The sequence below is a fragment of the Halichoeres trimaculatus genome, unplaced genomic scaffold (assembly GCF_033239565.1).
Source record: "Halichoeres trimaculatus isolate MK-OKI-2021-1 unplaced genomic scaffold, fHalTri1.1 fHalTri1_scaffold_16, whole genome shotgun sequence".
NCBI lineage: Eukaryota > Metazoa > Chordata > Actinopteri > Labriformes > Labridae > Halichoeres > Halichoeres trimaculatus.
This window is the reverse complement of record NW_027437194.1, coordinates 19,115,454-19,141,330: the sequence shown is the minus strand read 5'-3', so window position 1 is coordinate 19,141,330 and position 25,877 is coordinate 19,115,454. Positions and strand designations below refer to the sequence as shown.

Below are 25,877 nucleotides of genomic sequence, written 5' to 3'. Positions count from 1 at the left end.
ATGGACATAACACCCCTTACAAAATGTGTGAGAGTGTGTCGAAGTGCATTTGATGGCTTACAACTTGCTGTTGAACTAATTTATACGAACAAAAACAATATCCATCTATAAAAAGACCTCCAGCTTCTTCCTAATCTTAGAAGCTCTGCTGTCAAATGTATATATCACGAGTAATTCACTATAGAGGTAATAGCGCGACAACGTGCCCCGGTCTCCCCTAACAAAGCTAGTGAACGAACACGTACACGAAACTATATCAAAGTGAAAGTAAAGTAGCAGAAAACTTACTTTTCAGTTCAATTGGAGAGTTTGAGTAAAGCTTTGGGCTATAATCCACGGTGGACGACACGGCTGCTTTCAGTGGAGTAACGGTGTCAGGAATTTCCAAACTTTTTGTGCAGCTGGGCGGTGCAGATTTACTTTTGTACCCCTCCCACCGGTCTTTTTTCCTTTTTTTTCCGTTTCTTTTCCTGCTGCCTCTGTCATGGAATTGCCCAGTAAGTACATAATGAATATAATCAAATAAATTCACGTCAGAATTATTATTACTGTTAAATTATTAATTTGTGTGTTACTGCAGCGCTACATTACATTCAGCCATGTGCGCGCGCATGTGGCTGCGCAGCCCATCTAATGAAGGGTCACAAGGGTACAAAAGTTTCAGCAGGTATCTGTATTAATTGTACTCCCCCCCCCTCCCTTATCTGCAAGTGGAATCGTCCACACATGATGTCTGAGGTGAAGCGGGAGAAAAAAACAAACGGAATTAAGCACAGTATGAATTTAAAGAAGAGGCATCAAACACAATTCTTAAAGGTGGGTGCAGCATGGTTAGAAATGTGCGTAAAAACACTTAATGATGATATACTTTGACTAAAAAGGATTAAAGTGGAAAAATGGAGGCCCATGAAGACCTCTGAACAGGTATTTAAAATGAACTGTTGTGGCCTAGTTAGCATCAGTCAGCCTCGCTAGGCTAACTTAAGTATCTTTTTGAGATACAGGAGGATTTGCCTCTACCTTTCTTAAGCTACTCTTTGTTTTGAGTGCTCCTGTAATGTGTCTGCTGTTGAATTTGTGATACAGCTGAGTGCTTTTAGCTGCTAGTCTGTGTGGGCTTACTTGTTGAAACGACAGGTGTTTTCACTTATCCTGATTAGCAATATAGGGAATTATGAAACATTAGCTTGGTTTTCTTCCAAACCTGTGTCAAGCACAGATTTCAGTCCTCAATGTGTGTACCATTAAACTCTCCACTCTCTTGAGTGTTTGGCTTGGCGTACATGATGGGTTTTCTTTTTCATCAGTGGCAGTAGTTTTGATTTATTTCTTACTTTAGAATCACCCTTTCATGTACAGACGAATAACAAAAGGATACATGGTGAGAGACGATGTGTTACAAAGGACATGAAATGTTCCACTGGGCCATAAACATAAAATTTTAGTCATCATTATCCCATTAAATGTAGTACAAATTGACATGACTTTTATTAAGTAAGAAAAGGAACTGGTTTATGCATATGGAGATATTACTCTGAATACTGTGTATAAAATGCACATTATAGTCCTTATATATTTAATATGGATTTAAATGTTTAATTCATGTATTCATTGAAAAGATTGTAAACTTCTTCTCGTTGGTACAGAGTGTTAGTTTGTGAAAGAGCAAAATCTGCAGTATGCCAAATGTCCTGGGTGTCCTACTGATCCAGGAAAATTTCTTTGGATGCAACAGGCCGGTCTGCCTTGCATACTGTTTCCCACAACACATGGCACTAATGCTGTTCATTTTCTTTTTCTGTTAAGTGATATTCACATTTGGTGTAATATTAAAAAGTCAAATAAGATTAATTCTGATGTAATACAATTCTATTGTTTGGAACGGAGCCTATGTTACAGTTAAATCAAGACCTTGACTGTTTCCAAACCAGTCGTACATGTAGTGTGCTTCACTGGTTTATTGTTTTGGAAAGCTAAAGTGAGGCTGATTGGAGAAAAAAAATACTTTCGTAGAATCCACATATGGTTTGAAAATTTGATTAGTGGTTTATATTGACCGTTATAAATTTTATAAGTGTGAAGAGTTACCTGTGATACAGGTGTCACCTCTTAATGACTTGAAGCCATAAGACTCACCAGTGTTTATTTTGTATCGTTTAACTGTTAGCAAATGGACAGTCAAACATTAGTGTTGTTGTTTTATAGTTGCAATGCTACAGTATTCTTGTAGATGGTGGTAATGCACCTAAGACTGAGTGCCACCTGTAATTAAAAAAAAAAGAAAAATTGTCGGAAACAGTATGTGAAGGAGACTGGCTTGCTGGGTACAGAAAAATTTCCCTGAACCGGTAGAACAATTGGGAATTTTTTGGCAAACTGCAAATTTTGTAGTTTCACCATATCAGTAGCTGCTAGCTTCGGGAGCAGTTTGGAAAAGAGTCAGAGCTTTTATTTATTTTGAATCTAATTTCCATTCCCTTACCATGTGTCAATTTAGCTAATACTTGCTTTCCAACTCAACTAAAAACCTGTTTCCACCAAGCGGTTTGGTTTGGTTCGTCTAAGTACAGCACACATATTGTAGTGTTTTCACTGACTAATCCCTGGACAGGTCCCCAAATTAAGCTAATACCCTCCCACTTTTTGATACCCTTCTGTTGGGGTGCCAGACACACCGACCTGAGCCCAGAAGGTGGAACTAGAAACACTGCAGTCGGTTGGTCGGTCGAAAGAATCGCCAGGTCCCGTGCAGTTGTTGTATTTCCCCTTGTAGCACACAACCTTCTTTGAAACAAAGCTTGATTTCACTCTCTAACATAGAGCCACATGCCAATCACAAAGAAGAAGAATTGCTGGATGTCTTCCATTGTTGCTTTTTGTTTGCTGTGTTGCCTTTTTTGTCTTCATTTGATGTATTAGCAGGGTACACTGTATCGCGCTGCTATGCCTTCATGCTGTTGCGTAGCTGGCGCAGCTATCGGCATCCAGCTTTGGCTTTACCAATCTGACCCGCACCAAACTGTACTGATCCAAACCCGGTAGTCATTGGTAGTCAACAGGGTTTTAGTGTAGGATTGGAATTGGTATGTTTCGCTGTTTTTGGTCTGATTTCAAATAACATTTGGTTTATTCTTTATAGGCAAATTGTAAATCTACATAAAAACAAACCGATGCCGTAAACGTTTATGAGCCAGCATGCACAATGAAATCTTTTACAACGGACACTTTGAATTGTCACAGCAGATAAAAGCACAGATGACACAATTTGTATTGGGGATGGAGACAGCATGTACACCACCAGAAATCTGGAGCTTGATCATCTAAATTCAGTTCAGTTCATGTTACCAGTCACACCTGTTCTTTCCTGCCATGAGAGGCCAAGATATCTGCTGTTTAATCCCAGCCATCATTAATTCTTTTATTTACACCTGTGCTTTTTCAAAGATGATTTTCCAAAATGTTTTCCTGAAAATAGGTCTATCAAGCTATGTACCCGTACAGTCCTGAGAGAAGGGGTAATAAAACATAATAAGTAAAAACATCTCTGAGTGTCAAGGCCTGGTAAAGTCAGAGCTATAAATTATTATAAAAGACATTTGTGTGATTTGTGTGACCTCATTTAAAAGTTCCTGTGTTTATGGGTCAGGAACAGTCGAAACATCTTACAGGGACATTTATAAGCTTTAATTAACTGTAAGGATTGGCAGACAGAAAACCCGACTTCATCCTGAAATACGCAGTGATTTATAATGTACTTGATTTACCCAGGCACAGACATTTGTCTGTGGCCACTGCACCCCTGGTACTTTCTCAGGACAAATAGACTGGAGCAGAGAGTAGACACAACATCCTTTCTGTACACACCAGACTCACAGGAGTCATCATTACATCAAATCAACACTCCACACAAAGTCTATTGGTCTAAAGGAACAGCAGAAAGGAAGAACACACATATAGGCTGGACCATAACAATACTGCAAATTTTTAGAATAATTGCAAAAGTTCTGCTGCAAGAAAATCTCACAAACAACTCAGACCATTATCCAGTGTTATGGCTGTACTATTTGTGTTACAATGTAATAACAGCAGCAAGAGAGCAGAAACAAGCTGAATCCAGTTCCATTTGCTCTAAAGTGAGAAAAGCTAGCCAAGTAATCTTTGGTTAAATTTTTCCCCAATCTTTTAATGCATTAGTTTTTCTTGTTGTTGCAAAGAGTGCAAGAGTTTGGATTTACAGACAAGCTTAACCAAACTAACTACAATATTTTAATAGAGGTTCACAGGTTTCAGTTGACCATTCAATTTATTGTGATGTAATGAAATATTTTGATGGAGTTGTACTGTCACTGTACAAAGTAAAGGCATTTGCAGAGTGCGCCAAAGCAGCTAATATCCCGGGCTCGTGAACTCGTTCAGTCATTACACAAACGAGACCAGTAGTCATAACGTACCGTTGTGGAATAGCCCATTTGGCTGTAGCGTTGGCCAATTGAGTAATTGCACCATGAAAGAGTGGCAGGTGCAGAAGGTCATATGTGCAATGAACTTCACTTGAAAACCCTTATGTTGTGTCTTCTAAATCTAAACTTGCTGTGTATCTCGACGTTGTTATACTTTTCCAAAGGATTGATTCAATCCCTTAATATCAGTTCTCTTTGTATATTTCATCTTAAATGGCAACAAGTGCACGGTGTCCACCATTTTTAAAAAGATTAACAGGCTCTGTATTTCTTCTGTTAACGCCTGTAATGATGGGGTCCTCAAGAATAAATCCCTGGTCTTACCCCTTAACTTTTTAAGTCATTAAAACAGTAGGAATGTGGGTGGTGTTGATCACAGCACCAGCCGTTAACATGTCACTTCTTTGGCCTTCATTGCCTATATTAGAGAAAAATAAAGTCATGTGTTAATAGTGGCTAGGAAATTGCTAGTTTGTGTTTGGAAATTGATTCAACAAAACACTATAAATCACTACTGAAACGTGTGCATATAAAAGGTCAAAACAATGATGATATTCCACCCTGAAAACTCACTGAAATGGTAAATACAAGTCTGTTAATTGACTTAAAAACATGTCAACTGCAATTTTCAATCGAAACACTCTTGATCCCCACTTGTATGAGTCCTAACTTTCTTTCTCAAATATGGATCAACAAAGCTTCTGTTTCACATAAACATGATTCAATGATTTTATGAGTGTGTTGGCTTGATTTGCACTAGCTCTAAAGGTGTAATCAGTTCTCATCATGACTGCAGATCACAGGTGCTTATGACTAAATGGATTATTTGACACGTCTGAGTGTTAAAACCCCACGGTGCACTCCTCTGACATACTCTTACAGAATATAACCTTGTTTTTTCAGACTACTTCTCATTCTGCTCATTGACTCTGAACCTGTCTGGGCTTCATTCCTTCAGGCAACATAAGCAAAGAAACACACAGGATACACTGCACCTAGAACAGATGGTTTAGTCGACTTGTTCTCTGAGTTACTTAAATGTTTGCAATCCTCAGGCAGTTGACACAGCTTGGACTCAGTCACCAAGGCATTTGTCACACTTGGCATTCATTTCAAGTATTCCATCACATCTGAGGCTGGCCAAAGGACACTCCTACAGTAGCGCTTGCCTTCAATGGCCTTCCTTTTTTTATTGAAGCATAGCCCCACCCTCTACCCCCCCCCCCCCCCGCCCATGAGTGGTGTTTCAATAACAGGAAACAATCGGCCATCGTCTTTCATCATTGCTTGACGTTGGTTCCCGCATGGTGCCACCGGGGTCTCTGTGGTGCCAGCCGGCCAGCCTGACACAGTACACGGCTGAGAGAGAGACAGAAACAGAGAGAGAAGTGTTTGAGGCAGCTTAGTCGTTTCCTTATCGTCCTCCGAGGGGGGATCTGACGCATGCCTCTTCAGCACTAATATTCAAGACTGATGGTGGATGAACGTAAGCCTGCCAGCCTTTATGTTGTCATGGAGATCTTATTTCAAAAACTTTTGTGTTACTTTTTCATATAGTTTTTTTTTTTTTTTTTTTTTCAAAGAAGCGACGCCCTTAGGAGCTAGCTGAGTGAGTGAGTGATCCTTGTTAGCTTTATATTTGAGCCAGCTGTGTTCCTGCTTCGTGGTGTGTTGACTGTGTGCTCTCTCATCCATCAGCTCAGATGAGTCAGGAGATGGAGGAGTTCCCTATGATCCTCTCTTCATTCATATTGGGCTGTGAAACCTCAAACCTGTCTACGCATGGCCTGGCTGCACTCATTATGTCAGTTTGTTGTTATACTCAAGCTAAAAACATTTTAGTCTAGTTCATGGTTTATTTTATTTTGAAAGTCTACAAATATATATATTTATATATATATATATTTTTTTTTTTTTTTTTTTTGGAGGGGGGGTGGGGGGGGATTGCTTGAGCATCTGACGCAGAAGGCTCCAACTTACCAGCGCATGGTGAATTTTTGGCTTTTAAAGTGATACTCCGGGATGGAACAAGTTGGGTCCTATCACAAGGTTTAGGGCAGAAATTACCCCTACAGCAGTGTTTTTGTGCTGCAGAAGCCCAGGGCGCACGCACCAAGGACCCCCTCCCTGCTCCTCTGCCGGTTTCCTCTGTACTCAGACGGGGCCAATTTTTACTTGACCAAAAACACAAATAAACAGACTCCCACCCATCAGTCTGCATTCACGCGTTATTCACGATATCAGATTTTTTTGGTGGGAGTCTGTTTATTTGTGTTTTTGGTCAAGTAAAATATGGCCCCGTCTGAGTACAGAGGAAACCGGCAGAGGAGCAGGGAGGGGGTCTTTGGTGCGAGCGCTCTGGGCTTCTGCTGCACAAAAACACTGCTGTAGGGGTAATTTCTGCCCTAAACCTTGTAAAAGGACCCAACTTGTTCCATCATGGAGTATCACTTTAAACTTAGTTTCTGATATGTGAGTCACTGATTCCTGTAAATCCACCACCTCTTGGGAAAATAGTCCACCTTGACCTCAAAGTGAGTAAGTGTTGCTTAGTCACATATTACTGGGGCTCCACTCCCATTTACAATAATAAGTTGTTACCTTTCCTCTCACTTAAAATCAGGTTATTTCACAAGGGATGCTCTAATCTGAACTCAGAAAGTGAGATTGGATATCTGTGACAAAGGGACAATGTGTTTCTGTGTTCATCAATGCTAGTTTCACCATGTAAAATTGATAGTGGTTTCTGATTGGATCAGATCAGTATCTGTATTTGCAGATACCAAAGCCCTCATATGGCATGCATGGACTTAAATGTCTGTTTGTGAGATGGTTTAGTTTTATTGTGTTACTACATGCCACAGGATGTTTTCCGTTTAAACTAGCTAAGTACAAACAGCATGGTCATGGCTGATTTCCCATTACAGTCTTTGTAATTTGGTTTCACTGCAAAATGGGATTGGGCACAATTATAGGTTGATCATCAAATCTTACATATCTGCAAATTTGCCAATCAGTCTACTTGTTTGGCCAACAACCTTATTTAAAGGCTTCACATCTACAGATGGGTGGTTACTTTTTAAAAACCTTTGTATTAATCACGTTTTGAGTTATTCCACACTTGATCTTGTACAAAGTCATAAAGTGCTGACTGTGCCATACTTGTTCAGTTTTGGATCCATATATGTTTCCTTTGTTTTTGTTCCTGTACTTCTTTTTGACCTCATTTAATTTACTGTCAGGTTTGAGATGCAGGAATTAGTCATACTCCAGCTCTTTGCTGTGTGCTGTACCACCACAGGGGGTCAGGCTTTAGTAATAGTCTTGTGTTTTAGATGATCAAATGGTCTTTGAATTTAAATGTTTACTGTTAAGCTTGAGTTCAGCATTCCTCTCACCACACACACACAGACATGCCACTTTCTTTCTCTCTGTCGTACGTGATAAAAACACCACCACCTCCTCTCTTCCCCTTTGTTTTCTACCTTTGAGAGGTAAGCGGCACATTCCAAGCATTCAAGCAGTGTCCTCGATGACTTTGTGAAAGTGCTTACAGACGCCTTTTCATGATTGACTTTCCGTTGGACACATCCTGTCCCCCCCGCACAGGAGCCGCTTTCCTCTCCCTCATCCCCGAGTCATCAGAGAGATCCTTGGAGGGTAGTCCGGATACCTGCAGTGTTTGCTCAGCCAGCTGGTGTGTGTGTGTGTGTGTGTGTGTGTGTGTGTGTGTGTGTGTGTGTGTGTGTGTGTGTGTGTGTGTGTGTGTGTGTGTGTGTGTGTGAGGAAGGTGAGGGTTAAAGGAAGACCTGTTGGTCATCACGGGCTCAAAGGAAAAGTTGTAATAACAGGGGTGAACTATGGCTGTAGCCGTGTGTCCGGTATCCTGTTGTGTCTACTGCTCCAGCACCTTGACTGTGTTTTCCAGCATGGAGAAGCGTTTCCTCTTAACTTCATAGCATTGTCAGAGCCTCTTGTTTGTTTGTTTGTGTGTACGTGGTTGTCCTAGTTTACACACACAATGCCTTCAGAGGACTATGTCAGTCTGAAAACAGATTTCATGTCAGTGGAGGGAGCATCTTTTGAAACACCCCAAAAATAGTCGCTATGAATAAAAAAAAATAGAGCTCTTCAACTCTTAACTTAAACTTTAATCTTCTTTTAAATACATTAACCACTTTATGACATGTGCTTACCTCTGGATAAAGAGAACTACATCGTTTTTGTGCTTTATATACAGATGTATGTTATCTTTTTATAAAAGTAAGTTTGATTATTCTCGTTTGCAGAGTTTCACCAGTGTGTCCACAGAAGATGATCTCTTCTTTTATTTCATGGCACAATCATAAAGGTGTCTATCAGTTTTAATGAACGTGGGACTCTTTATGATGGGTTAGAAAGGGGGAAGGATTGTGTAAAGTTCAGTTTTCCTCTAAGTTAGCATGGTGTATGAAAGTTAAGAAAAGCTACAACATTGTTTGCAAACCGCTACAGCTGTGCTGCACATTTTGGCAACAGAAGTAGCGTTTGTCAAGCTAAGCGAGGGGGTTGACCACCAAAAAATGCAAGCTTTGCACCACTTTGATAACCTTGCAGAGCAGACGGACCTGCCTGATTCAGTTTCTGAACTCCTGCAGGTCCATCTTGTCAGGCTCCAATGACCAACGATTTCACTCGGCTAAATTCTGACCAGCCCAATCAGGGAAGAGAGGCGGGAGCTTTGGGAGCAGACGTGACGTCAGCAGACTTTCGCACTTGTCAGCGTTCCTTTGATTCTTAAGATAAATTTATGAAAAGGAAGCTGTCGTCTAACGCCTTTTTCACAGCTGTTTCTCGTGACTTAGTAGTTGTTCATCTATTGTTTCTTAGAAGCATCGGCTCACATAAGCTACGTCATACCAGGGCTTGATGTGGATTGGTCCGTGGTGAGTGTGTTAATCAGACCGGTCGTCCAATCACCAGCTGCAGATTTTTTTAAAAGTCCCACCTCTGAAAACAAATCGGAAGAGCTGCTACCCAGATGGACTTGTGAAATATTTCCGTGGCGGATATATGAAACTGTTCGTCTGGCGTGTCAGGTTACCACTTTGACGGATGATGAACAACTCCTAGCTGTGAGTGGATGGATGACATCAGCAAGTGGACCACATATACCAGAGAGGGGTTGTAACACACTGGTCACTCGATGCTCATGACTAAATCAACCATAGACTTAGACCAACTGTTGAATACAAAACTCAAACTTGTGTCAATAAACAAGAAATCCTCCAAAACCAAAGACAACACACAAGACCACCGAGTACAAAACCCAGGTCATGTATTTTAGAATTGCTCACCAGAATACTTTTACTGTGACATTCAATCACATAATTTTAATGTATGCTTATATCTAATCTCCTTATTGAGTCCTGATTGTTGTATTTTGACATGATCTCAGTCTGAAACCAACCTTTTTGTTTACTACATTATGTGAAAAATAGATTTAGAAGGACAGCAGTTATTATTCAACTGTCAGCCAACAATCAGTGACGTTTGGCTGATGTCACAAGTTAACATAGATACTCTAATCTTAGAAACGATGGTTGCTTTGAAACGGTTGTGGTCCTATTGTGTCATATTTAACAACCAAGCAAAGAATAAACAAATTTTTGTGCTTAATGCTAACTTGTCCAAACTAATTGGTGCTAAACGCTGCTTCTGTTGCCACAATGCGCGTGCACCTTTGTTATGACATAGGTTGTAAACGAGTCAATGTATCCACATACATGTTGTGTTCAGTTACATGTATGAAGGAACTAATGGTTCTTCCAATGCTGCTTGACTGTATGTTCCTGTTGCTCAGTAGTGGAACAGTAAGGCGTTGTTATTCCTCATTGGCCCTCAGTATTTCTAACTAGGAAGGCGTTGTTTCTGTGATTCCCCCTGTTTCATCTTTATGAAATTTGTGCAAAGAAATTAAAACGAAACAGCAAGAACCAGACACAGCTCATCCAGTTACGTTGTTTTACTACAGTGCATCAATGGCCTTTGCGACCTGGGTGAAGACCTCATCAACGGGCAGCTCAGAGTCCACCTAGGCGAAGCAAAGAAATATGTCACAGTTTGCGCAAATCACATTTTGGTACCCAGTTTTGCCCCAGAGCAGTTTCACTCACTTTCCTGACGATGCCACGGCCCTCGTAGAAAGCGATGACTGGCTCAGTTGCTTTATAATACAAGTCCAAGCGCTTCTTAATCGTCTCCTCGTTGTCATCGGAGCGCCCGCTGGTCTCACCACGCTTCAAAAGCCTCTTGACCATCGTCTCGCTTTTGGCGTCAACGTACAGCAGCAGGCAGGGTTTGCCGATCTGAAGTCAGAGATATTTTTGTTGGAATATATTTTTTCTTGGATGAGGAATGGTCTGACTTTTTCCTGCCCTCCCTTACCTTCTTCTCAAACTCCTCGCCTTGCTTCACCTCACGGGGGTAGCCATCAATAAGGAAGCCCTTGGAGACATCAGCCTTGGCGATCATGGCTTCCTTAATCATGTCGAGGACTGTGTCCTGAAAGCAGACCAAACGGTGTAATCAACCTTCACGATGACACGGCGGCTGTCTTATAAAATACACTCTGCTGAAAGTTTTATTGCACAGACAGGTGCTTTTGTTATTGTGTCCGGTCCATAAATATCGAGAAGCGCTTGAAAAATTACAACTCTCTGTAAAACACAAAGCACTGGGAAAGAAACTCAAACTATACTTCCTTGGAGGTGTTAAAGGTGAAACAGCACATAGCTAAAATGGTAAACTACTTGCATACTCCTTGATCTTATTTACAAGATGAAAAACCCACCTATGCTACAAAAAATAGTTGAATGAGATTAATGTTCTTACCAGGGGCACAAGCTCTCCCTTCTGCATGATGGCCTGGAGCTGCTTGCCCCTCTCAGAGCCAGAGGACACCTCAGCACGGAGCAGATCCCCAGATGACAGGTGGGTGTAGCCGTACTTTGCCACTATCTTCTCACACTGGGTGCCCTTTCCAGAGCCGGGCCCACCTGAAAGTAACAGACAAAGCATCTGCTCAGCACACACAAACCCATTGTGTGCAGCAAAACGAGACTAATCCAGGCAGCAAGATTACTCACCCACAACAAAGATGATCTTAGCATCTTTAATTTTGTCTGAAACAAACAAACAAAAAAAAACAAGTCAGAGTCAATATCTCTCAAAACTCCCACTGAAAACCACAATGAATCATTTTCTAACAAACCATCTGGACAGACAGGAATTGAAGAATCAGCCATACAGATATTCCCCATTGTTCCTCTACAGGCAGTGTGTCTCCCGGTTTGCTCAACTGGTTTAATGGTTTGCTTTCTTTAGGACAAGTTTGTGCCACTACTCAAACAGTGCTCCTATGGCAACTGTCGTCATCGCATTGATGTTCTGAAGCCAGGTAAAACTTTTCTCTGACACCAAGTGAACCTTCTCGTTCATAAATCTCTCAAGTGAGCACAGCAAGAAAGAGTAACATTCTGAAACTTTGACTGATTCCAAAATATGTGATATCACACAAGCTATCAGTCGCAATATAATATATAATTAAAGTAAGCAAATCTGATTTCTGTGCAAAATAAACTATACATTTTGTAAAATGTAAGACTTCAGCTGCATTCTCAGAAACCACCAGAAGAGGGCAGTAGACTCTAAGAGAAGAAATTAAACTTAACTTGTGTATTTCTCAATACTTTATGGCAGTTAAGATTGTTAGTGCCACCTAATGCCATTGTTAACCTCAATCCATTCAGAAAAAAAAGAAATAAAATGAACTTCAAAATAATAATTCAAAATATTTTCTATATAATTAAAAAAAAAAACTATTGCGTTTGTAACCACTGTTACTTTATCTTTTATCACTCCTTTTCAAAATAAATTTTATGGTTTAATTTTTACCAACCGCATTTTAGTTTGTTTTATTATTTTTATTCTAATTATTTTTTATGTATTTTTTCCATTAATTTTTGAAAATATTACTTTTTAATGATTTAAAGTCATTGTACTTAAGCTTTATTACCTTGTTATTTTATTATATTAATATTTTTATTTTACTCTTTAAGTAGTAATGGCATTCATCAGATATAATTTTAAAATTTTATGGCACTGATTTTTTTTTACTTTTATGTGTAATATTTATGTGACTCTTTTTACCTATTTCAGTTATATATTGCCTTTTTATGTAATGCACTTTGGGCTGAACGTTTATATGTATGATAGGGGCAGTTCAAATAAAGATGGGTTTCAGTACTTACACAGAAATCATAACAGCAGCAGTTAGACTAATAGCATGTATCTTAAAAATTCAGGTTATTTACCTGCCATTGTGTGGTTTTAGATGAGGGTTTTCCTTTAACTCTGAGAAAAGACACAGAAAAGTAAAAACATTACATCACAGGAGAAACTTTCACATAATCAAAATGAGAATATCATTACATAACACCAATGCCAGAAATGTGTTTTATTTGGGAGTTTATTTGATCCCATTTTTAAATCCCCAAACGACGACTTCAACACTTAAGAATTCCCATAATGGGAGGATCAGGATCACACCATTATTTCCCCCAAAGCATTTCCTTTGTTACATAACTGTGTTATCTAAATGGGCTTATACTGTAACAATATCCACAGAGGATCTCACTTCTTCAATGGCGCTGGTCCTCACTGCTTCCCTACCACAAACACTTAAATACTTTTCTAAGTGCCCTTGTTTGTCATGGGACTGGAGATTGGTCATTGGCCATTTACATCCCTAAAGATCCAATCAGGACTGGAAATGCTCATCACGTCTGTATTAACAGCACTGAATATATCTAAAGACAACAGCGGCAGCATGAATTCCTGTTTACCCATCTTCAGCTGACTGTAAGGACAGTGGTGCTGGTATTTGTAAAAAGAGAGTTTTTACTTGTTGCTCCACAACTCTGCTTGAAAATGAGTTTGAAAAAAGTGACTAAAATAAGATTTGATTCAACAGGTGTTACTTTTGCATCTGTTTTAATTGGACTGCTTCGCCACTTCACTGCAGATATGATTTGAACCACACACACAACTACTGGAAAAAACAAACAGTAGAATTTTTGAAACTGTAAAATTTAACTTTACTGCATAGTTTAAAAAAAGAAAAACAGCTTGGTTTCAGATTTTGTTTTTTTTCTTTCAGATACTTTATATTTAAAGTTTTTAAATTTATGAGTTTTGTCCATATAAGGGGATGACTAACTAAACCGACAGGTGGTCAGCCTGTAGCTGTCTGCAGAGACCAAAACCCTCCCTCTGTACCTCATTCAAACTTGTACAAAGCTTGGTTGGGTGCAGCATCTTCAGTATGGCGCCTGTCAACTATAGGTGATGTATCTGAAACAAATGTTTGACGTCTACTTCCATTTATCACATAGTCAATGCTTCATTTTCCAGGTGTTGCTATGGTATTTTCTGGTGACCTGGTTACTTACATCTTCCAACACTGTGGTCATCAAGAAAGCTGAGAAGTTTCTGGCCTGATTTTATTGAACTAAAGTTATGGGAAAGGTCAAAGGTCTTGTTTCTTGAGTTACATGTTGAAGTCCAAGCTTAGATTTAATTACTCTGACAGAGTCACCAGGGAGGGGAGAACATTCTGCACATGAAATGAGTTAAATTTCAAACTTCTTTACATTGAGTTGTCTGGAAATTTTCATAGTTTTGAAAAGAAATTCAGCATTGCTGAAAAAAGCCCTACTTTTTGAAAAGTAAAAACCAGGAGAGATATGTTATATCACAAGACCTGGTGAGAATGTTGCTGTTTGTTTTCTGCCATTGCTTTCTATTCAAATACATCTGTTGCTTTAGTGCAAGCTCAATAAATAATTATTAAGGTATCTAACAGCTGATGCCAATTGTTGCATTGTAACTTGAAAATTTAATGCATACAAACTTGTTTTGAGGGATATACAAAGCTAACACGCTTCCTGGATCTCCACAATGACGTATTTTAGCTGAGTATTTAGCAAGGCTGCTAATGCCATCATCTTGTTCACTGATTCTCACATGTAGCACCCCTCAGTGCTCACGCTGCTGCTTCTCAGGTGTCCATTTATATGTCAGCAGTCGTTCACCCTGTGGCCTGGTTAAATGTCACAGTGAGGCTGGCGTCTGAGTCAGCACAGAATCCTTCTGTGGCCTATTATGGTGCCTTCTTCCTTCTGGGTGGACATGTCCTGGTTCTTATATGGTGCGAAAGTTACAGAGTTAATGGTGAAGAAATCGGAAATTATCGCAAAGTCATGCAGTGAAATGAGACTTGGATGTACTGCGGTGAGAGTCGTGACACATAGAATAGAGAAGTTGTACCAGCTCTGGATATGTGGCAACCTGTTTGCACTTGACCTTATCAGATGTAGACAAAGGCGTGAACTAACATTAGGTGAGCTCTGACTTTCTTTTTTAAAACTTAAATGCATGGCTAACATTGCGTATCAAGACTGGACTCCTTCTGTCCCTCTCTCCTGCCCCCTCCCTATGTCTTACTACACTTTTTTAACCTGCTAAAAAAAGACTCGGTCAGTCTGCAGCTGTCAAGGGATAGCATGTCAACCATTCTCCAACAGCACATGGAGCTGCTGCCTGCACTGCCTGCCTGTTAAGAAGCTGCACTGAAAACAAACTGCCGTGCACATGAGCTCTAAGTGCATTCTCTCCGTGCAGCATTCGTTACTAAGGCAAATTAATTGTGCGCACTGTTCCTTTAAGAGAGAACAGGGGACCCTTTGACGTCAGTGCAGTGGGAGATTTTCCATGTTTGTGAGGATGGAGCTGGAAGGGTTTGTGTTCCCAAATGGAAGCTTTGATTCACGTTGATGTGCACTAAGAAGAATCAATAGCACTCATGCTCCTGTCTGTCAGTCTGTCAGCCCCTCATGAGTGCAGGAGCTGAAAACATGGCAGTGGATTGGAGAAGCAGAATGAAAATGGCCCTTAATGGATGCAGGCGGAAGGTTGTACATTTTTAGAGTGAAGGGGAGGGAAGAAATGTCTCAAGGAATCTGAATCAGAGATAATTTATCAGTTAAGTCATGCATTAAATGCCATTACTGTGAGGGACACACAAGCTACATGCCTCATGCAAAACACGCCTGATTTCCTGGTAGCTTCCACCACACTGACCACACTGTCTGAAGAAACCAGATGACAGCTCACCATTACACTCCCCCATCCTATTAAACAGCCCTGCCCACTCTGCCTGACATCTCCCCATTCATCCCTCCCTCTAACCGAGCGGGATCCTCGCATTTCTTTCCTCTGTGGAGCCTTTGTCCTCTGTACTGACCTCTCTGTCGAGCTGTGGCTCTAGATCCCACTGCAAAGGGGGCTGCTGTCCCTGGATCCCCGTGTGTGTGTCTGCACAGTTCCTGCTGCACGGCAGCCCTCCCTCCCCCTTGCTGTGCCTTTTTATAGCTCAGCTGAGCCTGCTCGGGCCGCAGTGCACTCTGGGTAAGAGGGAAGAAGAACATAAGGGAGGGAGGGAGGGAGGGATGATGGACATGAGGAGGCAGCAGTGAAATTGGAGGCAGGGGGAGATTCAACGACTGTAAGATAATCGTTTCTGGGAAACTTCAAATTTGTGCCTCAGCTGCTGTCGGAGCCCAGAGGACAGTTCCATTATACCATTAATATAACAAAAGTAGGAATTAGAAACACCTCTCTAATAAAACTGGGATGTTTAAAATGTAAATAAATACCATTTATTTCATAAACCATTAAAAGTAAATCCTTTGTCAAGCACCCAGTTGATCAGCAGGTTCAGTCAGGTCTTTGTGCTTTGTTCAGCTAAAGATTAGCATCCTGGAAATCTAAGCTTGTTTAGCTCAGTTGATCTTGGACTTGCGTCCTGAATTAAAAGATTTTTCCATTAGTTTAGAGGTCAGTGTTTTGGCTCTATTTATAAAAGAGGAAGTTAACTCACACAAACATAAACAGAACCCAAGAAAACATCTGAAACATTTTATTAAAAGCATGAAAGGGACATATTCATGTCCTTAAATGGAACATAAATACAAAATATATTTACATGTACAAATTATGGCAGAGACATATCGAAGCGTACTGTACTGTCTAAAAATGTTAATTCACCAAAAAAAAGAAAACAGAAGAAAATCTTAACTTTAGCTCCCAAAGTCTTGTGTATCAAAGAGAGATGAATCAAACACAGAAACTTGGATCATGATCCATCCTGGTTGAGAAGGTTAAGAAGCTTAGAGGTACAAAATGAGGTATGCACTACTTCTCATTAAAAAGTGAACCCAAAGGTAAGGTCAAGTACTCTTTCTTTTTTTTTTTTTTTTATGGCGTACCATTTAACATAGGCAGATTTCCTTTCTCTTTAACAGATAGTATCCCATGATGCACCTTTATGAAAGAGTTCACAAAAACTCTCCACAAATGTCATCCAAGCTGAGAAATAAAGACAAGTCATGTTTGGTTGTGTGTCGTAATGCTATCATAAAATGTGAATGTTGGACTTGCTAAATAGTCAGCTGCATGTTTTTCAGAGGTAATACACTGTTTCAACCACAAGGGGGCAGTACAGCCTTGATTAGTGTGTCAGTGTTATTCATGGTGTTAGATTCCACCTCATCCACCTGCTTCTACTTCTATGTTATGTGATAACGGTTGTGCAGAAAGCTATGGTCAGTTGTTAGCAGTTAAGAGCGTTGCGGGCAGCAGATAGCGTTACTTTAGAAGCCAAGCAGAAACGTTAAAGAAGCTTGAAATATCCCAGGACTGTAATCTTGAATCAGAAATCAGCATATCATCTGCTCTGTCACCTCGGATCCATGAATGTTCAGATTTAAGTCTGTGAATTTAAACATTAAGCCGGAAAACGTTGAATGTTATTTCAGAGGAGAGTTTCAACTGATTGGACGGTGAATATTAATACTGTTTCTACACAATAACACCAGTTTTCCATGAGTGGTGGGTGGAAATAATATGACAGCAGCATCAATCAGAAATTGAAATCAACTTGTTTGATGAAAAAAGTTACACCGGACTTTGAAATAAGCTGATAACAGAGGTTTACAATCAATTTCCCATTGACCGAAGTCGCTGATTTTCGGCTGAGATAATTGCACAAGATCTGTCTTTGCTCTATCACAATTTCACTGCATGCTCCCAGATCAGATGCACAGGAGTCCTGCTTTTTTCTGGATGCAAGAGCAACAAAGCATTGTGCTGCTCAGAACGGATCAAGCGAAACAGGAACCAAGTGCACTCAGACCACATAAGAACACCTGCTGACTTTCAAAGTAAAATATAAACCAAGTTGGACATTACTGCAAGAACAGACCGTCATAATCAACAAGTTATCTTCTGACTTAGTCCGTTTTCTTTTTTTTAATTAATGGCTGTTCTCATTATGCTAGTTTGTAGTTGCAGAAAAGTTAAACAATGTATTTTATTGTGAAAGTCACTAAATGTTTAAATGTGGTTTTCAGAGCAAGTGGAAGTGCAAGACTTCTTGGTGCCACTTGATTTCCACTGTGCAAATGTATGCGTTGTTGCTTTTGCATCTTGTGTATTAAATCTCAAGGGCTCCAACCTTTAGGGGGTTATGTGCAACAGGAATGCAATGTAGCAGATTCATTGTAGGTCAACACCATAGACTGTATATAGAGTGGACAGTTGATTCTAAGCCAAAATTCCCCTGTCACAGGCCGAGTCTGTGCAGTAGAGACTGTGAGGGTCTCCTAGAGAATCTGAAAAGAGCAGAGTGAAAAAAAATAATTTTATATTTTTTAGACTAATCCCCCCTCCCATATTTTACTAATCTAGAAAAGACAACACAAGAGCAGCTGCCAATCATTGTTCGAATTGACGAAAAACCCTATTTTTTTCTAATATCAAATGAAATTGAAACTTTACAAAAAAAGCCCAATGAGATCTTCACATCACCACAGCATATGGATGTGAGAAATATTTCTACAGGCTGTATTTATATTTAGAGTTTGACCACAGCTCATCTGGAATGACTGGGGAAAAAGATTTTTTATTTACCTATTCTGCTGCCAGCCACCAGGAGCAGTTTTTGTGGGGACCCCACTCCGAGCCAAACAAAATGACTTTTTTTTTTTACAGTCTATGGTTGGCACCAAGAGTCTGTCACTGCTTTTACACTTTTACACAGAATTCGTCCAACAGGTTACTTCATCTGACCAATAATAAATCTTCTCTGACTCAGCGGTTCGAGAACTGGTTTGCCAGCATTACATCGATGCGTGAAGACTCAGATAAACATCAGCTCCTGACATCTGTACACAGCACATTACGTGTTAGAGCCAATGTCTGACCGGTACAGTGCTGCATCCCTGGAAACTGTTTCAGGTTTCAGTGCAAATTGGAAATTTCCATGACTCTTGCAGTTTTTTACATTATTCATCATTTTAACACTGCATGACCACCATGTGCTCGCAGGAAACTTATCTGACTCCAGGAAATACAATCTTGAGTCTGAAAAAATGCGGATTAAGGCATAAGATTGGAAATGTATTTCATGTCCGCCCTCATCTTGATGCTTCTCTTTGTCCTCTCACCACTGAGCTTAAATTCTGTTGCTTATCTGTTATATTTACACACATAAAGAGCAGAATACACCGAGCGAACATTTGACAGGGCACAACCTATTGCACATTGAATTGTTATTTTAAAATCTTGTTAGTTCACCCTTTAGTGCCATTTTTAAACGTTGGCTCATCCTTCATTCTCTCCTCCCGCTTTAATTCTCTTTGACATGAAGTTATAAATACACAAAGTCCTAGCTGGAGAAGCCACCAGGGGAGTCCGGCTCAGGGGACTCAGGGCTGTCCTGGTCGTCTGCAGGCAACTGGACGCGCTGCTCATCCATACGCTTCGCCTGCACCCTTTGGATTAGACTGAAGAAGTCTTCATCAGGCACTGTGGGGGCGTGGGGGCCGGCCTCTGGTGGGGAGCACCGCTGATCATCAATCCTTGAAGACTTCAGTCAGAAAGATGAACAAATTAATTACCAGGGAACTCCAAAGTTGAATTGACTGATAATTACAAATCTGAGAGGCCTGGAGTTCTTGTGGGGTGTAAATCTTACCTGGCACTTGATGAGCATGTTGAAGAAGTCATCACTGGGTTCTTGATGATCACCTTCACCCACAAGGTGTCCCAGATTGTTATGGGTAATCCTCAAACCTGGAAGATTACCAACATTAACCCGCTGATCATCAAGACGGCGGCTTTGAGTGCTCGCGATCAAATCAAAGAGCTCCTCAGTCTGGGGGGATGTTGTGATCGAAGGATCTAGAGAAAGAAACAAGAGGCCAAATGAGTACAAGGTGAATTTATTTGCTCCAGTCTTTACGAAGGAGACCAAGAAAAAGAACAAAACAATAATGTTCCCCAACCTATCGGCATGGCGTTTGCAGCACCTTCTCCGTGGTCTCCGTTCTGCGGCTCATCAAGATCGCAGCGCTGATCATCCATGCGGCTGCTCTGGAATTTACTAAGGAGGTCAAAGAAGCAGTCTTCATCTGAGGGGTCACGGCCCAGCTTCTGAAAGAAGGAACACAGATCAGTAAAGTACTTTAACGCCGTGTGGCATAGAAGGGTCTAAAATGCTACATCGTTCCTCGAAAAAGAGAGTCATGATGTACAGATAAAAAAAAACTTGATTCCAGTAATAGCTGCATGAAGATGGTTTACATGAGAAAAAAATCATCTGATAAAGCCACAAGGGATGTCCTTCCTGATGAGACTACCTTGGCCTAGATACTGAAGGTGGTCCAGTGGCATTAAGTGTCATCCAAAAATAGAAAACATAAACACCATACAATTGAAAACAAATTATAATACACACACAGTTTGGACAGGGGCGGTGATTTATTGATTACTTTGGTAACCATTAGCAGGTGACAGCTTAAACATCAACTGTGCTACGTATAGATTCGTCAGGCTGAAGAGGACAAATACACACTGTTTCTAATCAATGATCAGCCAATCAATGAGTCAATCATGCCCTCAATGCATCACAATTCTCTCACCTTTAAAATGATACTTTATTCTTTGGCACAGAATCACAGTCCAGTTTGTTTTGAATTTTGTTTTACTACTGATTTTGGTGATTTATGAGTGGAAAACATCTATAATACAAGGAAAAAAAGCTACACTGTCATAATTGGTACACAATAAGTCTGCAGCAAAATAAAAACCAAGAATTTAACCAAAAACTTGTAGAAATATTAACTATCTCATTTTGATAATATGATAAAAGCAGAAAGCAAAACAGCTGTCTTCTTTATTCTTGGCTTCTTATTTTTTGGAGGTTGCCACAGCTGATGATTTGGCACAGATTTTACATCCAACCCTTCGCATTAAAACCATCATTTGACCCCTAGTGGCCAGGTAGGAACAGGAATTACAACAATACATGTACATGTACTTAATCTCATCATCAAATCTTTTCACAACCAAAGCTTTTAGACAAAAACTAATTCCATTCAGCAAATGAGAGCTCAAAACAGAACTAAAGACCATGTTTTGGCATAAATTAAATCCTATAGTTCGTATTCAACAAAGTGGATCAGGGATTCCAAATCAACATGAAATAATGCATAGATAAAACTCAGATACAGTCCAACAATGTCTCCAAAATAACAACTACAGATTCTTTAAGCACTTATTACTACTCAACATAAAGCTCCGGTGAGGACCTTTCAGTTTAGACTGATTCAGCGCCCCCATGTGGACAAGGTAGTATGCCTTCTGTCTCCTGCTTCTTTTTTTCTTTTTTTAAATTCCCTCTTTTGGACAAAAAAATATCATCCTGCTTTCTTTAAAGAGTCAAACATTTCCCTTACGAAAAGAATCTTTGTTGTCAACAAAAGTGAAGAGTTGCTGCTGCAGCTCTGTGTCTGACACCTAGCAAATGAAGGCTGTCTGTGGCATTAAATATTAACATAAAGACCTAAACAACTCAATCAACTCTTCCTTGCTATTTTAGATCATAAAGAGCTAACAGGAGCTTTAAGCAACGCAATATTTAAGAACCGTTTTATCAAAGTAAATGTGGATAAAAGCCTGAAAACACCATTAAGATTTTTGTCTGCTGAATTGTTGACCAGCTAAATATTGACACACCAAGCTTCAAATCAATTGTGACTGATTCCATCCATTGTGATCAACAAGGGTTCCTAATTTAAGAGCTCGCTCTTCTTCCTAAAAACACCAGCCACAGTGACAACACACCAAATAAAATGTATAACTTCATTTATGCCAGATGTCAAAATAAGACTCATTTAACTCAAGCTCGCAGAGGAAATAGAAATCCCTTTGCCTCAAAGCAAAATGTGAAGTAGGTCACCATCAGCAAACACTGGACAACTCCTGTAGCGAAAATCAAACTATACATCAAACAGCACCTAACTTTTACCATTTTAGCCCACCTTCTTCACTTACTCTGCATTTAACCCTTTAAAAGTGGAATTACTACACATGAACAGAAAAAAAACAGAATTCAGAAGCATTCACGCCAGAGAAATACTTCGTGAAGCTCAAAGTAAACATGTTGCCTTTTAGCGCCATGTTGATATTGAAGCTGTAAAATATAAATGAAACATCTTACCTCTTCTATGTCCTCTAGCTATTCCACTCTCTCCTTTCTCTCATGTCTCCCTGAGCTCTTCCCCTCTCCCTCCACGCACACGCCTGGCTCACACCTCCCTCTCCCCCACCTCTCCTCACTCCCTCTATCTCTCCTCCCCAGCTGCACTCAGCTCCCTCCCTCTAATTTCTAATTTCCTCTCCTCTTGTATCCCTTTATTCCTGTCTTCTTTGCATCTCTATCATCTCTGTCCTCCTCTTTTCTCCCTCCCTCCCTCCCTCTCAGCGCGGCTGTCCTGAAGGCCATTTTTGTCCCGTTCGCCCACTGTGGGAAAACAACTCATTATCGGAGGCAGGGGGGGTTGACCCTGTGGGGAGGGTAGCGGCTCTGTGAGCAAGGTCACATTATCAGCAGAGAAGAAGAGCTGGGGGGATGATTGGGGGAAAGAGAGTGGAAAGATGGGTGCAGGGGCATAGTCATGAGGGAACTGCATGCCAACTGTAGCTGCTGGCAGAGAGCTACCACCATGGAACGGCTCGGTCCACCAAGGCTAGAGCTTGACTCTTCAAAACTTTGTTTGCAACTATTAATACTCAACAGGGTGTCGTGGGCCTATCCTGACAAAACCCAGGTGACAGGAGTGACGTGATAACCCCATTTATGTGTTAGGTGTAGCTGCCTAAGTGGTTTCAAGGTCAGATTATGAGGCCATTAGGGACCAGGTGGTGTGGCGTAGGCAGTCTGAACACCATCAAAGCACGTTTCTGGTATTTATTCCCAACTTCTTTCACACGCACATTTTTCCGCCTTTCTCCGTCCTTGGCCTCATGGTCTCACCGTGGCTCTCCTCACTTCCCTCTCTCTATTATCCAATTAATCAAGTAGGCCAAAGAGACAGAACAAGAGTGAAAGGAACACGTGATAATGATGACAGAGAGAGGAGAAGAGAGCAGGCAGGAGAGGAAAAGAGAGGAAGTATGGATATCACGCTGTGGATGAAAGAGAGATGGAGGCGGCTCTTGTAGGAACCTATCCTTTTTGGCTTTTTAACTTTCATAAAACAACCTCACAGGATAGCTAAAAACTGATGCATGTAGAGAACAAAACCCAGTGGGTCAGGTAATAAAATTGTGACAATCAGCATTTGGCTTCACCTACTTTTATTCAACATAAATGCAGCAGACGTCATGTGTTTCTCCATCAGGAAAAAGAAACATCAAACTGGTGTTTTTAAAAACTGAGACACAGAATGAAAAGATGGGGTGAGTAAATAATTTTTGGTTCTTGGGAATAGGCTCATTCATACTATTGGATAATTACCAGGAACTGTTTGACGAACAATCCAACAACCACCGTTTTCTGTTTAACAACTAATCAAATAGTGACCATTAACCTTAAAATGATTAATTGAATAGTCAACAATAACTATTCCATGATAAACTAAATAGGCTCAATAAACTATTTGACGATTTTTTGAACAGTCACTGTGAACTGTTCAACGATTAATCGATTACTCACCAAGAATTATTTATTGATTAGTCTAACAGTCACCTTGAACTATTCAACAAATAATCAAATATCTACTGCACTTTCAGCTAGGTGCCTTTCTATTTCTGCATAGTGGTTGTAGTCTTATATTATGCTAGTGTGTGGTGGTGAGCACCGCATCATGTGCGGTTCCATCACTTTCTGAACTCTTTTAGGCCAGGCTGCGAAAGAAAGGCCTGAAGATTTCAAAAGACCCCTCCCATCCAGCTAACTGCCTTTTTAACTTTCTCCCCTCATAGAAAAGACTGAGATGCATTAAAACCAGAACAAGTAGGTTCCAAAACAGCACATCTCCTCACGCCACTTTAAAGCACTTTTAGTATCACTTCAGTTCAATTGTCAAATATAGGCTTTATTTCAAGTTTTCCATGGTTTTATTTATCATATTCTTTTATCTGATCAATTTTACTAGATTGGTGTATTTTATCTTTTTTTGTCTTTACTTTAATGTGTTTGTGAATGTTGTCAGTAAGTGACACCCACTGAAACAAATTCCAATCAACAGTGTCAACATGGCAATTAAGTATTGAATCTCAAATTTTTCTTCATTTTCATTGCCTTTTACTAAAAAGAACTTCTTTTGAGGGTTTCATTCAAGTTATCTTAATTTCTAAAAGTTTAAGCAATGTAATCCTTGATCATGTTTGTAAATATCTACTAGGACAGGACAATAACAAAGAAACTAGGAACACTGAAAGAAAACTGTGACTTACGACATCAAAGAAAGACAACTGTGGAAAATTTGTTAAAGCTGTCTGTGCTATTCCCCAGTTTTGTGCTTTGTTTTGAAACTATTTTAAATTCTATTTTTCCTCTTAAAAAGATGAAAAAATTCATTTTAATACATCTCCTGTACAGGTCTGTAATGGCATGGAGATCTAAGCATATGCAGTTGATGCGTTGGCAGTGTTTCTCACACATAAACCAGACCTGGGCGGCGTGCCAAAGTATATTTGCCAACCATTTAAGCTATTTTTATTCGTATATGATTGCCATCCTATATAACTAGTGGGCAATCTCTCACTACTCCATGTGTACGTGTCATTGGCAGAGTCTCTACACCTGCTCTGCAGGGAACTGAGATGAAGCTGACAGCGTAAGCGCTTCTGTTTTTCCAGAGATAACATACGGAACACATTTTACTGTTTTCATTTCCTCTTGAAACTTTATGGTTACAGTGGAAATACTTTCTGTGTCTTTCAAAATAAAAGCATGTTTGTTATTACATAAGGACCCAAGGCTTAAGGTAGTAAAAAAGGCAAACTAAGGGCCTCATAAATAAATTTTTGTGTGTTTATATATGTATTTATCCCTTTTCTTTTTATTTGTTTTTTTTTTAGTTTTTTTTTTTGTGATCTAATGGCAAAAGTGAACAGCTTTCAAATTACCAACAACCCCCATCTGATGATAATATGTCATTACAACTAGGGGCTGTATAAACAACTGAAAAAAATATATTCCCAAGTTGATATAAACTTTTGATTTCTAAATAGTTAATTCCCGATAATTCTACAACCATTTCAACATTTATGTCACATATAAACAAGGGGAGAGTACTCAACTGGAGAAGGGCCTTTTTGAGACAAGACAATGGTCGCATCTACAATGTGATTCTTAATTAAATAATCAAAAATCATGAATCATCTCTGAAATGGACCTGGAGTTCTAATACATATTGTATTATGAGTTAATTGATTGCTATGTCTCCAATAAGAGGTCAAACCAGTGTGCTTTAACAAAGATCGCCCTTTGAGGTCTTTTATGATCATGAATCAAAGTGATTTCAGAGGAACGACAAGCAGGCTGTACAGGTACGGATTATTAATCGTCTGTTTGGAAAAGCCAGTCAGATTATTGATATAAAAGCTTATCAATATAAAGGTATGGACTGCATTTTGGGGGAAAAAAACGTACACAAACATTTGGACCAAGTGCGAGAAGGAAGAGCCACATTTAGCTCTGCTGTGATGAACTATAATTTTGCAGCTGGGTTTTTTTTTTGGTCCACATGTCATCTTACTAATTCCAGCAATTAGCACTGTCACAGTAGAAAGCTGGACTGAGTGTTTTTTGAAGCCCCATAACTTAAAGATACACAGCAGTGACATGGGATACACATTAAGAATCTGGTTCACAGCAAATGCAGCAGCAGTGTATTCAGATGAGAAGACACCTTTACACTGTGTCTGACTTACATCACACCATATAACCTCAGGGGAAATTACTGG

At 39.9% G+C, this 25,877-nt stretch overlaps 3 protein-coding genes and 1 long non-coding RNA gene across 6 annotated transcripts in view; 1 reads left to right on the top strand and 3 right to left on the bottom strand.

Annotated features, from left to right (window-relative positions):
- eng (endoglin) overlaps positions 1-412 on the bottom strand; it is a 58,438-nt gene extending 58,026 nt beyond the window's left edge. For both annotated transcript variants that reach the window (XM_074690835.1, XM_074690836.1), the window contains exon 1: positions 289-412. The gene's annotated coding sequence lies outside the window, so the exon portion shown is untranslated. The remainder of the gene's footprint in view (positions 1-288) is intronic.
- A 311-nt stretch (positions 413-723) lies between these two features.
- Positions 724-25,877, top strand: part of LOC141805275 (uncharacterized) — a 58,632-nt gene continuing 33,478 nt past the window's right edge. The window contains exon 1 of the long non-coding RNA XR_012599708.1: positions 724-816. This is a non-coding gene — a long non-coding RNA (uncharacterized LOC141805275). The remainder of the gene's footprint in view (positions 817-25,877) is intronic.
- ak1 (adenylate kinase 1) lies at positions 8,611-15,943 on the bottom strand. The gene is made up of 7 exons (XM_074690412.1): positions 15,805-15,943; positions 12,815-12,854; positions 11,588-11,623; positions 11,334-11,497; positions 10,887-11,003; positions 10,616-10,807; positions 8,611-10,533 (listed from the first exon to the last, which is right to left on the bottom strand). Exons 2-7 carry the CDS (start codon positions 12,819-12,821, stop codon positions 10,468-10,470), a joined length of 582 nt encoding a protein of 193 aa, XP_074546513.1. The 5' UTR covers positions 12,822-12,854; positions 15,805-15,943; the 3' UTR covers positions 8,611-10,467.
- Positions 16,514-25,877, bottom strand: part of gpsm1b (G protein signaling modulator 1b) — a 30,651-nt gene continuing 21,287 nt past the window's right edge. The window contains exons 12-14 of one of the 2 annotated variants that reach the window (XM_074690224.1): positions 19,907-20,051; positions 19,597-19,802; positions 16,514-19,488 (exon numbers count right to left, since the gene is read on the bottom strand). In XM_074690224.1, coding sequence (XP_074546325.1) covers positions 19,288-19,488; positions 19,597-19,802; positions 19,907-20,051 — 552 coding nt within the window. In that variant the 3' untranslated portion in view covers positions 16,514-19,287. Of the gene's footprint in view, positions 19,489-19,596; positions 19,803-19,906; positions 20,055-25,877 lie in introns of both variants that reach the window. The other variant, XM_074690223.1, reaches the window with a different exon arrangement.

Coding starts and splice junctions, on each gene's coding strand:
- ak1 (XM_074690412.1), bottom strand. Junction 11,004..11,333: donor AGGGAGAGCTTGTGCCCCTG/GTAAGAACATTA, acceptor GTCTGCTTTCAG/GACACAGTCCTCGACATGAT. Junction 10,808..10,886: donor GCGAGGAGTTTGAGAAGAAG/GTAAGGGAGGGC, acceptor CTCTGACTTCAG/ATCGGCAAACCCTGCCTGCT.